At 41.7% G+C, this 17,360-nt stretch overlaps 1 protein-coding gene across 4 annotated transcripts in view; it reads right to left on the reverse strand.

Annotated features, from left to right (window-relative positions):
* Nucleotides 1-417: 417 nt before the first annotated feature.
* ZDHHC3 (zinc finger DHHC-type palmitoyltransferase 3) overlaps nucleotides 418-17,360 on the reverse strand; it is a 35,955-nt gene continuing 19,012 nt past the window's right edge. For 3 of the 4 annotated variants that reach the window (XM_054058892.1, XM_054058893.1, XM_054058894.1), the window contains 4 exons: nucleotides 16,118-16,214; nucleotides 14,168-14,249; nucleotides 12,634-12,764; nucleotides 418-3,824 (listed from right to left, as the gene is read on the reverse strand). In XM_054058892.1, coding sequence (XP_053914867.1) covers nucleotides 3,582-3,824; nucleotides 12,634-12,764; nucleotides 14,168-14,249; nucleotides 16,118-16,214 — 553 coding nt within the window. In that variant the 3' untranslated portion in view covers nucleotides 418-3,581. Of the gene's footprint in view, nucleotides 3,825-8,425; nucleotides 10,036-12,633; nucleotides 12,765-14,167; nucleotides 14,250-16,117; nucleotides 16,215-17,360 lie in introns of those variants that run through there. The other variant, XM_054058895.1, reaches the window with a different exon arrangement.

The following is a 17,360-nucleotide window of genomic DNA, read 5'->3' on the forward strand; positions in this document are numbered from 1 at the left end:
CACAGTACTCAAGGTGTGGTCTCATCAGTGCTGAGTACAGGGGTAGAATCACCTCCCTGGACCTGCTGGTCACGCCATTTCTGATACAAGCCGAGATGCCATTGGCCTTCTTGGCCACCCGGGCACACTGCTGGCTCATGTTCAGTTGGCTGTCAACCAACACCCTCAGGTCCTTGTTCTCCAGGCACCTTTCTAGCCACTCTTCCCCTAGTCTGTTAGGCTGCCCCAGCCCTTGCCGCCTCTCTGCCCACAGCATCTGGTGTCTCATGGCAGCATCGGGTCACTGCCAGGCCACCTCCCACGGTGGCAGGGCTGGGAGTGGGAGCTCCTCTCAGAGGAGCAGAGCAGAGCAGCCACAGGATTTATGTGCAGCAACTGAGAGGAAGGAAGGAGCAGGCAGTCCTTAGCAGATGAAATATTAGTTCTTTAATAAGTACAATAGTGACCAGAGGCATAAAAAGGAGTTACAAACAGCAAAAAAAATATTTTTTTCCAAGAGATGTAAATTCTTTAATTGCATAGAAAATCTGCTGCAGAAGACACCAGATATGAAGTACAAGAACACTTTCCACATCAGCCATGACCCTGTCCATTAACACTTTGTGCAAGAGCAGCAATGGGATCTCCAATGGACTGCAGCACACATAGTATTCTGGAGGACCACCCTCCCCAGGGCCTGGCAAGCCGACTAGTACCATAGCAGCTTGGCCTGAAGATGAAGGCACAATTTAATAAGGGGTAAGGGATGCATGGAGGGAAGGAAAACAGTGCATTTGGTTTCAATTTCATGAAAATCACATTTGGACTCAAGCTAGCAGGTAGTCATTAAAGAAGGAGGCTTATGCCAGAGCTGTGGCTATAACAGATTTTTCCAGCTTGTGAAGACTTTTGCTATTTCTGATAGCTGCCACCCTGCACTGAGACAGAAACAAGATACTCTCCGCCAGATCTTAGGGGGCATCAGAGCTGGGGCTGGGCCGGCTGCCTATGGCTCTGCATAGGACACAGAAACATGTTCCTGTCTCTCACTCAAACCATAAATGCACTGTGGGATGAGGGGAGGTGGCTCTTCTGGCTCTCACCCACCTCTTCACACTGCTTCTCCAGTTCAGCTGTTAAAATAAACCACTTAGAAATGCCAGCACCTGAGGAGCAACACAAGAGGTGGGAAACAGCAGCGAAGGATGCCTGTCCTCATGATGAGGTGAACCAGGCTTGTGTATGGAGGAGGAAATACGCTGCCTCCATCCACACATACCTGCAGCCACATAAGTGGAATCTGTGTCCCGAGAAACACCACCAGAATGCAGGGCGAGGGTGTCTTGCCCAAGCTGATGTCCCCATGCACTTACCTCAAGGCTATTTTCAACCATCAACTAGTTTGTCCCGCTAGGACTTCATAGCACCATTCCCACTCTGCAGACAGAGCACTGCAGGCAGGGACATTCACTGGACACGGAGGACAAGCAGCAAGCCAGAATTAGAAAACCTGAGCTTAAAAGGGCACTCTTCATTTTCCTCCTTCAACATCGCTATTGCTCGCTATAGGAAATCCCTTATAGATGTCTGTATGTCCCTGGTGTCCCTTTCCTGCGGGATGCTGATGGAGAGGAACACAGGCTGGTGCAGGGGCAGGAGAGCTTCTTCTGTCACTATCACACTGCTGCACGGAGCAATGACGTTCGAGAACTCATGTCTAAATAACACAAGAGGACACATCAATTCCTCCCACGTGCAGGGTGTTTCCCTTTACCAAAAATGTTTTTATAAATATACAGGTCCTAATGTTTTTTCCTAAATCTATTTTCTACCGAAAATGAGGAGACATCCAGAGGGGATATGGGAGGAAACAACTGTTTGGAAATCCCCGATGAGGTTTAAGCAAGCTGTGCTCCTAAGAGTCATGGCACTCAGTTTGTTCCCATAAAAAGGGAAGGCTGCAGCAGAGGACAAATCCGGGAGAGAATCTTATTCCTTCACAGTAGCCCTGAACATCACACCATTAACACATGCTAAGATGCTTTTTGGACGACAAAAATCTTGCATAAATTCCATTTGGTATTGCTTCTATAAAAATCTCATCTATTTGGTATTGCTTCTATAAAAACCTCATCTAACTCTTTCCCAATACCATACTTCAACCCCAAACTCCTTTCTCTTACATTGAGAGGAAGCAATTATCTTTGGTCCATGTTATAGGCGAGGGGGAGAAGAAGTCAAGCCATGTCCTGGGCGGGAAAAACAGGAGCATGTCTCTAATACCCTGGAAATCTTACTGACAATTCTGCTAAGGGAGATGACAAGAAGTAAAAAAAAAACAACTTGAAAACCAGTCTAAATTAGAACTATGCTAACTGACACCTAACGCATGCCAAGTGTTTGCAGCATTTTTGAATGCAGCAGCTAAGAGCACCTCTGCATGATTTTGCTACAACTATTGCCACCTGCAGCGACACCTTCCTTGGTCAACGTGTTCCCTTCTATGTACTCACCGATGTTCACCAGGAGCTGGCTGCACATTTAGCGTAATGAAATCCTGCATAATTGCAAATACTAATGTTAAATCCCAGTAAGACGAAGAAGCAATATTAATTCTCAATTAACTTTGGCTATCAAGAAAATGACACACAAAAAAAGAAAGAGACATCTCAATTAGACAAGTCAAGTAGAGAGAGACAGTACCTCCATCAGCAGGGTGTTCATATCTCTCTCTTCTTTTGACCACAGAAATATGCCCAGTGCCTGGCCTAGACCAGCTGCCTGCTTTCTGGGCCAGGCAGCTCCCGCTTCACACGTCCTACATGCTAACAAACCGCAGTCCCTGGGCAAAAGCTTACCCTAACCAGCAGCTCAACAACCTGGTCAATATTTGCCTGCCTTTGGCTGCATTGGCCACAGATGAAAGTTACTGCTGGCTTGGCATCACCACCAAGCTCGCTGGCCTTTATGTGGCTCAGCCAAGTACCACCAGTCTTGGGCAGCCCCGCGAGACCAGAGGGTTAAGAATTACCCCAGAGATATTTTGGACCCCAAAGGAACTACACCCAGGGTGAGCTCGCCTGTCTGCTGGGACTGTAGCCCAGTATCCCACTTCTGTTATGACCTGAGCACCAGCAGCTTTCATAATCCAGAGGCAGCATCTAGGGGATGAGCTAGAAAGGATGCATTTTTCAAGAAAACCTTTATATCTGGGTTAATCTGGCCATTGCGTAGGGCTTATAATTTAGTCCTCCAAAAGGTAGTAAGAACAAAAGATTAACCAGACTCCTCAGAACTGTGCATTTCTGGGAGCTGGGACCGATCCAACAATTATAAACTTTCCTTAAAGGCCATGTAAGAAAAACTCAATAAAGTAGTTGCCGCAGGTCCGCAAAGGAGCTTATGAATCTCATCACTTATAAAGCTTCCTCTGGAGATTTGCATTGCTTCTGCTAGTGCTGTACCCGGCTTCCAGGTAAATACTCCTGAATTTTTCAATGCACCAAAAGTATGTTAAAAACCAACCCCTTAAATCTCCAACCCAAGTAGTTATTAAAACCAAAAACTGAACGCTGCTCTTGACATCTTGGAGGATGCTTTGCTTATTCATGTAACACTGGGATGGCAACATCTCTAGCAAGAAACTGCTCGATTTCTTCTTGGGTCATTATTGCAGATGCAGGAGCTGCTGATGTCGCTTCAGCCGGTGCTGAGCGTTCACAGTCCAGGTTTGAAAAGGGATTGAACCAACCCAAGGAGAAAGCACCACCGAACGCCAGCTTCATCCCTTCCCAGCCGCTGATCTTCTCCCAGGTTGGCTTCTGATTTTTAAGACGCTCAATACCCTGAAAGAAGAGAAGAGTTTTGGGTTATCTCACATTTATAGCAGGTATAAAAGCACATACAAAACTGCCCATCTACGGTCAGGGTATCGTTCAGGTTTTAGTTAACTATAAAGACAGATGTCTTGCATTATTGAGAGTTTCATAACAAAACCCTAAATCAAGACCAAACTCATTGACAAACTGAATCTTGGTGACTTCAGTATGAGTTGCTTTTCATTTTTATGGTAAAGAGATGGCTTCTAAAAAAGCGATCCCTCTTGGAAACTTGGATTTCTTCTCCTGTTGCTTTTTAAATTCCTCCAAGGGGTAACAAAATACAGTTATAACTTAAAGTTTCATCTTATTTGGGGCATTTTTACAATAGATCAGATACAGGCAAAACACTGGAACTTTTCCCAGTGATCAGGAATTTACCCCAGCCATATCTAGGCTTGTCAAAGCTGGCATAAGAACAAGCTTACTCTGCGAAGTAAAAGCAAATATTTAAGAACACAATCTCCATTTAACAACTTGACAAAGACAAATCGCAATATAAGTTGGATACCCACTGAGATGTGAGGAAATCTGTGTGGGTGGAAGAGGAAGTCTCAAAGCAGAACCATAGCCTTGGTCGGTCAGTATTCTGATTCATCCTCCTTCTAAGAACATCACTTTCAGTAAAGCAAGCATTTTGATTGCATTTAAATAGCAAGTCCTTCAGATTTGGGCAACAATTTTTTCTGGTAGTCTTCTCCACGTAGAAATCAGGAATTAAGAATTTTTGATTTGTTTTTCTTTTTTGTAAAGCTATTGCTATGTGAAATGGGACACAATTTTTTTACGCCCATCTTCTGTATCATGTAAGAGAGGAACTGGATCTACAGTTGCATACGATATGTTTATATAGAAGGGCAATGAAACTGGTGAAGGGTCTGGAGCACAAGTCATATGAGGAATGCCTGAGGGAACTGGGGTTGTTTAGCCTGGAGAAAAAGAGGCTGAGGGGAGACCTTATTGCTGTTTACAACTACCTGAAAGGAGGTTGTGGAGAGGTGGGTGTTGGTCTCTTCACCCAAGTAACAAGGGATAGGATGAGAGGAAATGGCCTCAAGTTGCGCCAGGGGAGGTTTAGATTAGACATCAGGAAAAAATTCTTCACCAAAAGGGTTATCAGGCACTGGCAGAGGCTGCCCAGGGAGGTGGTTGAATCGCCATCCCTGGAGGCATATAAAAGATGGGTAGACGAGGTGTTCAGTGATGCGGTTTAATAGTGGACAGGTACAGTAGGACTCAACGGTCTCAAATGTCTTTTCCAACCAAACGATTCTATGAGTCATGATGATATACAAGTGACCACATAGAAGCTGTGCTCTTAGAGAAACAAGAGTATTGGATCCAAGTTTTGAGACACTCAAGGAAAACAAAAATGAGCAAATTCAGCTTAAACCACTTAAAGGAGCAGTTTTAGAAGAGCTGGATGACAAATGCGCTTGTCACATCCTAATTCTGCACATTTTCCCTAATGACCCACAGAACATTTCAAAACTTTGCAGGGAGGGAAATGAATGCACACCAACACAGCTGCACTTGCAGTAAGCCTTATAAATAACACAACATTTTAATACAGCAGCAGACTGGTTTTGCAATAACATTGAGTCAGCTTGAACAGGCCCAGGAGAAAACAGTCCATAAAAAGACAAATTACGTGTAAAGCTTTCGTGAGCTTAATTCCTGTCACATTTCTTGTGCTGACTTAAGAGAAATCCAGCAGCAAAAGAAAGAAATGATGCGATACCAAAACTTAAGACTTTAGGGTTGCAGTTTTGGGAGAAATTCAAGCCTTGAAGCACAGATGGGCATCTTGCAACGCTAAGCACAGGCACGTGGCACAGGCACTCTGCTACCAAGCTTGTAAATGCAGGGGTTTGATGGTTCCAGCGGAAATACCTTGCAGCCTCCGGCCCCTTGGGACAAGGCACTGAGTACTGCCACAGCTGTTGCCCATCCTTAACCCCTTGTCAAGCAAGCCCAGAGAGGGGCAGTGCTCATGCATGGCAGAGCAGAGCCTTGGCAAAGCATTTTAGCACTACACTTTTCCTCTGGGATACTCCAGTTCTAGTGCCCTGTGGCCACGCAAACAGGAGACAGGTGCTTTTGCAGCTTAAAGCAGAGGAAGACCTTTGGTTGTTGGTTGCTCCTTAGCAAACTGCAAAGGCTTCTAATGCGCTAGTAACAAATCATCACAGTGTCTGCAGCATGAGAGTTTAGACAGAAGGAAAACAAGGAGGAGGAGAAACAGACAGCAAGCACTGAAACTCTTTCCTGGCAGCCCAAGCTTTAACCGTGCCCTCAGTCATGTGTGTAATCTGGTTCAATCTATGCTGCCATCTAAATTGGGAATAAGAATCTTTAACACTCCTGGGCAGCAACCCCGCCGTCCCCTCCTCCCCCAAACCATCATTCAACTACTCTGAATAGTATCTGCTACCCAAGGCGATAAGCAAGGTCAGGCTGAGGTTGTACTAATGCCAGATTAGGGAGCAGTTAATCAGAGCAGGCAGGGGTATACTTTCCCTCTCCCAGTCCGACCTCACTAATCCCTGCAGGGCATGTACTGAAAACAAGTGGGAGTTTTAAAAATTGTATCATGGTCTAATCCCGTCTGCCCACCCCACAGGCAGAAGGGTGTGAGGTTTTTGCCTTAAAAAGCATTTAAAGGGGGAAGGAAGGAATGCACAGCTATTGAAGTTTCATTACTGTTTAATGAAACTTTTTTTTTTTGTAATAGATTTACCTCAAATCTCTCAGCATTATTTTAGAAAGTGATAATTTTGTATTTCAAATTAAACTAACAGCTTTTTCTCATTCCCATCGTGCAGCTACTTCGCTTTAAAAAAAAAGTGCATCACCTGTCACTATTCCAAACCAGATTATTTTTGAACAAATATTGAAAACAGAATGCATACATACAGAAACATAAAATACTGGACACTCTCATTGTCTCATTGCAGTAAGGGGTATTGCATTGCAAACACAGGGATAGTAAGACAAGGTTGCCCAGTTACCACTGCGATGTCATGGGATATACTCATTTCTCCCACTATTGCTCTCAGTATCCACTCCTGCGCGGTGCCAGAAGAGCATGCTGGGCTGTGTGGCCCGACGCAGAAGCGATCTGCAGGACAGCTCTTGCATGTTAGAAAAAAATGCATTAACTTCTTTTAACACACTTTCAAAATCCAAAGGGAAAGAAGGAACAGAAGAGGCAAGTACAATAACAATTGGTCCATTGTAGGGAAGACACAGGAAGTGTTGCCGTCAGAAATCATGATTAAGGCAGACTTCCCATACAGCGGATCCTTGTTTTAATTTCTGCTTGGACCACCCCCTCGCTTTTCAAAAAACAACTATCCTGCCCCTGGTTGTTTGTTCTTCTGTTGGTCATGCTCAAAACAGAACTAGCACCTGAAATCAGGTAGTCCTGTCTGAGAAAATAATTTCCATGAGCAAATAAGCAAGTCTGCCTTTCTCATATTAATACTGACCCACATTTGGTATTCAAATTGCACCAAGTCACATAGTTCAAGCAAAACTGAGGAGCCTCAGTTACTCACACACACACACACCAGGAACTAATCGACATTCCTTCAAGGTGTGATGATGCCCCATTAAAAACAGTTTGACAATATCAGTACTACACAACGCTATTTAACAACTTTCATTTGTTAGAAACAAGAAAAAATGAGTAATTACACATTTTTTCACAATGGTCAAAATTCCAGAACGACATAATCAATCTTCCTCCAAAACACAGAGGGAATATAGGTAATTAAAACGAACCAAAACTGGAACACGTACCAGTGGAATTCATAATCAAAATAATTTTTAAACTAGTGAATAGTACAGATGCATTCATTTGTTAATTACCTAGGTGACTAAAGCCTCTCCCCTCAACATATTTGATTTTGTATCAAAACAGTTTTAGGGCTGGATTGTCCACCAGTTCAAGTTACCACCTGCACATCCCTCGCTGGCTGAATTGACCCTGGCCGAAGATCCAACCCTTAACTAATAAGCTAGGAGCATTCTCTGAAAAACACCATTGCAAACTAAAATCAGAGCTACATATTTACATACAGAGCTTTCCACTATCAGCAGTATCAGCACTATGAAAACAAAACAAAAACTCTTCCTAAACTTTTCTTCATTAAGGAAATGCATATGCAAAAGCCACACCTTCACAGAATCTTCCCACAGAGGCACAAGTGCAGCCTTGTGGCTCCCTCCACGCAGTCCTGCAGCAGAAACCACAACGTACTCCTCATGATCTAACACCGAGCAAACAGGATTGCAGAAACAGTCTGTTTACACAGCAGAGCAGTTATCGGCAGCCTCTTTGAAGTGATGTAAAACCACCACTGATTAACAGATCAGTACATTACTGATTAGCTCATTTTAAAACCTGAAAGCTGAACGCACATTTAACCTTTATATACACCTGCCTGCTTGCGTATTGAAGTGAGAGTTCAGAAAACCATTACAGGTTTTTCCCAGCAGTGAAGAAAGAAAATGAGAAGAGCAAACAAGTTTTTGGAAAAGTTTTATTGCATTTGTTTTCCATATGGAAGCATTGACTGATTGAAAAGATGCAGCATTCACATTACTTCCAAAATGAGACATCCATTAAATTTCTCCTTCCCCAATTTCCCTCCCTTCCCCCATGGCTTTAAAGCAGTCTAAACAGGTCATTTTCCAAAAAAATACCATTTTATTTTAAACCAAGGAAAGAAAAGATTCCTTGGAAGTCATGGACACAGCTGATGTATATTTTTCCTTTGTTTGCAATCCCTTAATGAGCCCATGGGAATCATGACCCAAAAATATAATAAAATTCCTGCCTGAACACAAGATGTCAGCTGCAGTTATGAATGGTTTAGCTCTACCCGTTTTTGGAATGCCTTCTGTCCCTCCCACTTTCATCACCACACAGTCCGTAACAGCGTGCATGCTCCTTACCATCAATATTTCCCAATTTAAAATACTTACACATATATGTGTACATGTTTACACACATACACAGGTATGCATAAATCTGAGAAAAGATTCACAAAGCTCTAAACCAGGAAGATGCTATGAATATAGAATCAATCACTCTGGTACACCTACACATCCCATCAATATTACTCTTTATAGTAATCTGGGCATTCATGTCAGTTTTTCACGTTAACACTGATTAGCAGGCATTGCTCTAACAAGTCATTTACCAAGACAAACACACACAAACAAGATGACTCTGCTATTCTAAACACTTGGAAATTAGATTTCTTTCTTTCCCACAAGTGTAAGGCATTTAACAATCCAAAGAGTCTTCTAAATCCGCCACAATCACCCTAAGAGGGCAACAATTTCCTGTGTACAAGGGAGGGAACAGACAAAATAATGCCAGAAAGATGGAATTGGTTCTGTGGCTGGAAGGAAAAAGGAGGGTTGGGTGGGAATCGGCATTGGCAACATTTAAGTACTTTAACTGTATGTCATCATCAGGTCAACTGGCTCTCTTGCTGTGTTGCGTTCTTGTCTTGCACCTTTTGATAAGTGAAGTGTCTGCTTCCTCATTGAAGTTCACTTATGAAAGAGCAATGTGCTCCTTCAGGAAGTACAAAGGTGTTTGTGTAGGGCTGTTGGCACTCATATGTCTTCCACAGAGCTCATCACAGTCAGGAGACAGCATGAGAATCTACTCAGAAGAGGTGGGTCACAACAGAGGATCCCCTTCACATTAGTTATGCCATACAGAAAGCAGAGAGAAACAAAGGCCAGTAAAGTTAACGAGATAAAAAAAAAAAGAAAGAAAGAAAGAAAAAAAGAAAAGCAGCAGCAGTTTCAGCCAGAGATATAGAATTATCTAAAACTGTGGAATATAGGGCTTTTTTTTCTCTGCAATTATCAGCCATTTCATTGACATTAAAAAAAAAAGTTTCTTTTGCTTTTTGTTTTGAACATTCATGGAAAATTTATAACAGTAGTGCTGTAATATGTTTCTATTTTAGTGGAAATGCTGGTCAAGAATTCCTCAGACCACATACTGGTAAGGGTCTGCTTTTCCTTGGTCTGGTGTTGCGAATGGGCTAAGCCATGCTATAGAGAACGGATGGCCAAATACTGCTTTCATGTTCATCCATTTTGTTTTTTTAGCCCATCTTCTCTCTTCCTTTTTCAACTGTTCTATTCCCTGAAAACAGAAATATCACATTTTCAGTCAAGCACTCAGATTCTGTAGTTCTGGATTTGGGGAAAGGTCTACTCTCAGTTACCCCTTATCCAAAGACTGGAATAAGAAAATAAAAATGCATCTATCCTGTCTCTCCTTTTCTTCTCATTGTTTTATATTAAAAAAAAAATTATTAACGATAGAAAGTATTCCTTTGAAATAAAATTACTTTCATTTTGCTCAGGCCTAGATATTTCATAAACCTTTTAAGATCTGCCCTCCAATTGCCTCCGATGTCAATTAAAAAACCCCACCACCTAAAACCAAACAAAAAGTATGTGCTTTAATGGCTGAAAGCATTGTGCTAACTAGATGGAAAGGTTTTAGAAAAAAACATTACAAGCTTGCAGACAAAAAAAACCACCACAAACCCAAAGATAATCTCTATAATGCTCCCAGGTTCACCAAGCAAGTTCAGGATGTGCCCATGGCTCAATGTAGCTGAGTTTACCGGCGCCTCTTCATGTTTCATTAGAATCACTGCTAAAACATGCATGGGCTGGCAGCAGGCAGAAAGGGTTAAATACCGATTTGAGAGAAATCATTGGCATTGTTTAGTAATGGTTAGAGGGAGAACAAAAATAAGCCATCAAGCAATCAGCTGAAACATTCACTAGTCAGTCATTTAAAAAACAATATATGTATTATCTGTATTGTGTCTAAAATCCACTAAAGTGAATTTGGTCTTTCAGGGAAGCTATGCCTGGCTGCCACAGAAGTAAAATGAACGTGTGCAGTCACTGGAGAGCATTACTCTTCCACGGGTAGCAGCAGCAGGCAGATCACTGTTCTTTAACTTTGTCTCCTTTGCAAGGTAAGCTTCTCCTGATCTACACGTCTCTCCCCTGCTACCAATTAATGCACTGTAATACAATTGTGTGTCTTCAATTACTTATTCCGGGAGCTTTGCAGGACACAACATGGGTCAACTGAAATAGTTGTGCTGATCCATGGTAAATGTCACCTCTAGAGCCAACTGAAAAATACTGGGGTTCTGGGTCTCTTCAAGCAGAAAGGAACGATCCTGGTGGGACAGCATATCCAAGACAGGAAATTAGGTCTCCCGGTGATTGGAAGAGGAAGGTGAGAAAGGGCAAGACACAGCTCTGTCTTCTAAAATACGAACTAAAACACTGCCAGAGACCACACCAGGCAGAATTTCACCTGGAAATATTCCCCTGCTCAAAACAGACTGTCAGACACAGCTAGCTCCATGTTAACAAATCAATGAGATGTTCCACAGAGGAAAATCCCTCAACAGAGGGAAACTATATTTCATTTTTTATTTTAGATTGTGCCTTTGTTCCTTTAATAATTACGAGTTCCCAGAATTTGAGGGAAAGGGAAAATCTAGGGACTTATTTGAGTGCCCGGCTGTAGGAAGCATCTTCTAAAAATTCTTGACAGGTTTCCAAGATTGAGAAATTCAGATGATGATTTCACAGTCAGCATTGCTAATTTACGCACTTATTGATAAACTCAAGCTCAGCAGGATCTTGTTTTTCTGTATGACATTGTACTTCTTCCTGGGGCTCTCCCCAGCAGAAAGAACAGTTGAAGCCTTCCTCTGAATACAGAAAAGCCATGGAATGAACGTGAGCCTCTTGCAGAAGCCAAGAATTAAAAAGAGCACTGAAAAAAAGACTCAGGAGTGATGGGCTCTCATAGTCTGTAATGCCAGTCATGGCTCTCCAACAGCAGCAAAAATGCCTATTCTAGCTTTGCCTGGCCATGGGCAAACAAGCGAAGAGGAATGAAAAATAAGAGAGGCAGAGGAGGAAATAAGAGTCGTCACTCTTTAAAGACCGCCACTTCTCTTCAACCACTCCAGTTAATTCCCATACCTGAGCGTGCTTGGTGAAGGCCAGCTGTATTGACAAGTGTGGAAACATCTCTAGGAATCACCAGCTCCGTCTTCACAAAAGTGGGCAGATGCAGAGATATAATGGACTGCAACACTCCCACGTAACCTCTATTATGCCATATTTGAATTGGGGATGGCAGTGGCTTTGCAGCAGACTGTAACCAGCAGGTTTCCATAAGCCTACTCCATTCCCTTTTCTTTTCCCTCTGGCAAGAGTTATAGAACTGTTTAACAAGCAGCTAAAACTGGAAATCTTCCAGACTAAAAGAAGTGTGTGTCTCCTTTCCCCACCTACTCATCTTAGCTTTCCAGCACTTAAAGCTTTAAATAGTGACACCAGGGGACATACAGCTGAATTTCAGACAATACCAAAGTGAAAGCACTTCATTAAAGGACAAAGATCCTCAAACCCACAGGGACAGATTCTCTTCACAGAGTAATCCCAGTTACCAACGTCTACCTTAATCAGAGCTGCTGTCAACACAGCATCCCAGCCAATATGCAGGTGTATGCTACTTCTCACAGTAACCCTCTGAGAGCATAATCTAGCTCCCTTCATTACACAGGTTCCTTCCTCAAAGTGTACACACACATGAACTTCCCATGCCATGAGGTAAAAACCCCGTAGCCCTTCACTGTTTGTTTCTACAAATGATGAGAAAAAGAGGGTAAAGGAGAAAGTGTGTGAGACCCACCGTTTCATCAGTGCAGATGGAGTGTACTTGGGTCCCAAACATAACCGAGGTGAAGATAAGAAATAGGAGAGCCTCAAAACACAAGAGGATGAGAAGAATCACTGTAGTTGGTGGAGAGAAGGAACTGCATTCTGTAGAGACAAAACAACAGAGTTGGAAGGGGAGAGATTAGGTGATGCAGCAGCTGCAAAACGCCTCCTAAATCACAACTTTTCCACACTCAGACTGTCAAAATAAATTACATGATCACCACTCTCAAAAAAGTGCTCTGACATTCTGGAGGATATTCAACAATGAAATGATCACTCCCGTGAGTTTAAAATGAAAAGCAAAACAAACAAACAAAAACCCTGCAAGACTTCAAGAATGCAACTTTCTTTTCCTCTTAGGTGTGTCCCCGGCACACTGGCTAGGAGTCTACTCCATTTCACCTGTAGCTTCTCTCTTAAACCTTAATCTTAGCAGATTTTCAACAGATGGAGTCCCACCAGAAACCTTAACCTGGTGGTCAGGACACAAGGATAACTATTTTTGTAGCACCAACATAAAACCAGAGTATGCTTCCTTTCATAACTGATCTAAGTCATAACCTGGTACAGGTGGGAACGCACTACCCCACAGACACAGGATCCGAGAAAGCGGGCAAAGGAAACCTTGTCTTTTGATGTAATCTTCCCCTACGGCTCTGGCCACTGTAGTCAAATCCAGATGTTGTCAGTGACAGCAAGCAGATGTTTTAGAAAGTTCTGAACTGTAGAACAACCTTGTCAAATTCGGTTCGCATGTGTAAACACACCCATCCTCTGCAGTACTATAAATTAAAACACGTCATTATACTGAATGACACAACTGAAATTCCAAGAAAAATAAACGTAATGCTCTTCCAAAAAAATCCACTAGCAGTGCATACATCCACACACACATTCTTTGACATCTTGCTGTTTGGCTCAGCATTACCTAGAGGATTTCCTATATCCATTTGTGTTTTTAAAAACACATCTCAACCGGCTATGTGAAACGTCACTCGCTGGCTGCTCCAGAGTGAGGGCTGGGTTTGTTTGTTTGTTTATTTGTTTGGTTTTGTGGAAAGGAACTGTTTTGTTGTGAGGGTGGATTTGTGGATCTGAGTTAGCATGTTTTCCTGGCAGTCTTGCAAGAATGATTCACATTACCCTTTTAAAAAAAGCATACACATTCTTCTTATCTTGCATTGGCATTCAGGAAAGTAGTGCTGCATTCACGTCAACAGTAGAGTACCGCACACATACTGTCCAGGTATTTTTACATCTCAGCTTCCCACTTGGCAGTGTTGGGCTTAAGTGAAACAGGATGTTTCAGGGCAGAGACCCCAACACGTCAGAAAGAATTATAAGTTCCAGTATTGATCCTTAAAAAATAATAATAATAGAGATAGCACAGCAGAGTCCTGATAGCATTCTTCTGAAACCAGCATAAAAGGCGTTGCAAACTACATTAAAAGGTCTTATTCATAAACTAGTCTGGTATTTTAATGAGATACTTTTTTAGTACTCACTTGTCCAGTCTTCTTCAAAACAATACAAGAAGTGAAATCCCACCATTATTAAAGCATGCAGAGAAATCAGTGCTATATACATCTGAAAAATAAAGGATGCGATAAAGGTATATCAGGTACATTTGAAGACCAAAATGCTAAATCTTCCAAACATTTTAAATAAAGCGTTAAGACTTAAAACAAAAATCTAAACTACAAAGCACTCCAAAAACCACCAAGCCCTCCCATCCTCCCTAAGCAAGCACCCTGAAGCTGGCAAATGCCAAGACTGCACGGACTCATTCTGGCCTTAATAGCAGCTCGGAGTGCACAGGAGGAAGACTGTTTATTTCAGAGCCAGCTGGACACAAAACCCATCCTCCTGCGCCCCAGTGTGGACTTCCACACAGCTTACTGTCCTTATCTCTGCTGAGTACAGAGCAACATTCAGAGAACAACTCTCTGGCAACGAGGTATCATGTTGCCAAAGCTTACATACTTGCTCCTCCTGAAAGCACTATAGTTTCCCAGAGAAACAACAGCTAATTTTGGTTTTAATCACAAAAAGCCCTTTATCTATTTTCCAGCATGAGTTTAAGAAAAATGATTTATTTTTTTTTTTAATAAGCATTTTTCCCTGAGGCACATGCTGCTTTGGAAAGCATCTCTCAAGTTTTAATACTTTGTACTTAATCCTTTTTGTTTTAAATTAGGTCTTAGCTTTGCAACAAAAAGCTTTAAACTACATGCAATGCTTGACATACACTACAGTTTACCAAAACAGGGCTAAAACAATGACTCTCCCCAACCAACAGACTCTGACAAAGGTTAGCAGATATTGGAAGTGAGAGAGATTTTGTTACAAGAAACGTCTGTGGAATCAGGAAAACATGACAGGAGAGTATTTTGGCTTTCCTTGCAAGTTGAGCGTGCTGCTATTCTTTCACATCCCCAGGTCTCAAAAAGAATAACCTAGAACAAAACCAGCAACGCTTATTTTGTTTCTCTCTCAACCACTTTTAGTGTTTGATGCAGCCTGCTTGAAAGTGGGTGTCAGTTTTAATAGAAACAGAAATCCCTCTGAAAGGATTAAAATACCTAGCTCACTTCTCATAGTGAAAAAATGCATGCTCAAGGGAAAAAGATGGCATTTGTTTGGTTCTGTAATCCACACCCTACCTAACCACACCACAGGACAGAAGTGTAAGACTTTCCACTTAACTGAAAATCTCCTCCTTTTTACTAGGCAATATGAGAACATTCTTCCTTGAACATAAAGACATCTCAAAAGATTTATTAATAAAACAGAGCATCACTGAAACTCAGACTTATAATGTTCATGCTACTCCCACAGGATATCTGCAGTTCGCTTTGATGAAACTCTTACATAAATATGTAGTATTCAAGTCTGCACTCCTGTTTTCTTACTCATAATGCCTCAGATATAGTACAAAAGAGCCAAACACGTCCTAAGTTTTCAAGTACAAAAATAAACCACTTGCAAGTAAAAGCTGGATAATTCTTGCCAAAGGGGATGCAGACTTCCCACTCCTCGCTCAAGATGTGGCAACAGCTCTTATTATATGATCCTACATGGGTACTCATACAGCTACAACATTTAGGAACCCTACCTATGGCCCAGGACCCTAACAACCGCTACACGGTGTAAAAGGATGGCCCATGCCTCAAAGAGCTCAATGCCACAATAAACTACTCGCATTACAAAACAGTGCACTGAACAACTGACAACACAAACCTCACAAACCCCTGGCAAGTACTTCCCGTGATGCCTTTTCCCGTTGCTGTGTTGTGTGTTCCCTAATTAGAGAAACAAAAGTCTGCAACAGTTCCCTGTAAAGTTCTTCTGAAATAAGAAAAAAAAGGAAGCTTTCAGAGCTGCTTCATGGACTACACACAGCATTTTGCCGCTGCCCACTGGACAACCTCAAACACCGCTTGCGAAATACTTACTGTAAACAGTACAAAGTACTTCTGGTTATTCTCTCCTACACAGTTATTGACCCACGGGCAGTGATGGTCCATTTTCCGAATACACCTCTTGCAAACACTGAAAGAATACAGGTCTTTCTTTACTGCATATTTAATTTCAGGAACACAAGACTTCACAGGGGCTCAGGGGAACAGAAATTAAAGAGAAGAATCAGAGGTAAATGTAAACCTAAATAAATTTTACTGGTCAACACATTTATACTTGTGGTTTACATACTTGACTACGTCTGTTCAAAACGAACCATACAACAACAAATCGCCATTGTAAAAAAATAATGCCAAGTAAAACACATTAGCATAACACTCATATCAGTGGTTCTGCCAAAATAAGGTTTGAACAATACATTCAGGCAGGAGGAAAAAACCTGCAGTTTAGTTTCGGTTTATCCTATTTGGTCTGTGAAAAAGTCAACAGTTTAAAAACAAACAAAAAAACAGAAGGATATGAAAAGGAGTAATGAATAAAGATATGTTTCAGAGTTTGTAATAACAGACTAGGGTTTATTTACTAACACTGGCTGATAGCAGGAATTTGCAGAAAAAGAGAATTAAATAAAGCATTAGAAAAGATTCTTGAAATCAAGGTAAGCCACATACCAACATAAACCAGCTGTGGCTGTCAGTCATACAGACAGTACCACAATATACATTCAAGGTAAAATTAGATGTTAAAGCACTTCACAAAACCAGACTAACAAAATCAAAATTCTAATTCCTGTCAGTGTGCACACTGTGGCTAGAAGTCAAATAATTAAAAGACTATTACTTTGTGTGAACATCATTCTCTTGCTTAGTCAGTAACTGCTTCAACTCACATAATAAAGGAACTCTTTTTCTCTGCTGTTTTCTCATACGAAAGGAGACGAAAGGCAGTCTCCTGATACCACATTGCACAAACAAGCACAGAAATCAAATATGAAAAAACACAAAACCCCAAAACAAGCGAACAATAGACCCAGAAAGGAAACAGTCATTCCAGAACAATTCTGGCAGCACTGAAACAGAAAGGATCGAGGGCTCTGCTAATTTTATTTTTCTTCTTACAACAAAAAATATTTTGACCTTAACATGAACAATAATCTTCAACACCCAAATGCTTAAGGGGAACTCACATAAAAACATAAACACATTCTTATGAGCACGTATGAATAAGTAATAGAAAAATCTTTTCATCAGAACAGCAGCGCACTCATGCTACACAGTA

This window comes from Cuculus canorus, chromosome 2 (assembly GCF_017976375.1).
Source record: "Cuculus canorus isolate bCucCan1 chromosome 2, bCucCan1.pri, whole genome shotgun sequence".
NCBI classification, from domain to species: Eukaryota; Metazoa; Chordata; class Aves; order Cuculiformes; family Cuculidae; genus Cuculus; species Cuculus canorus.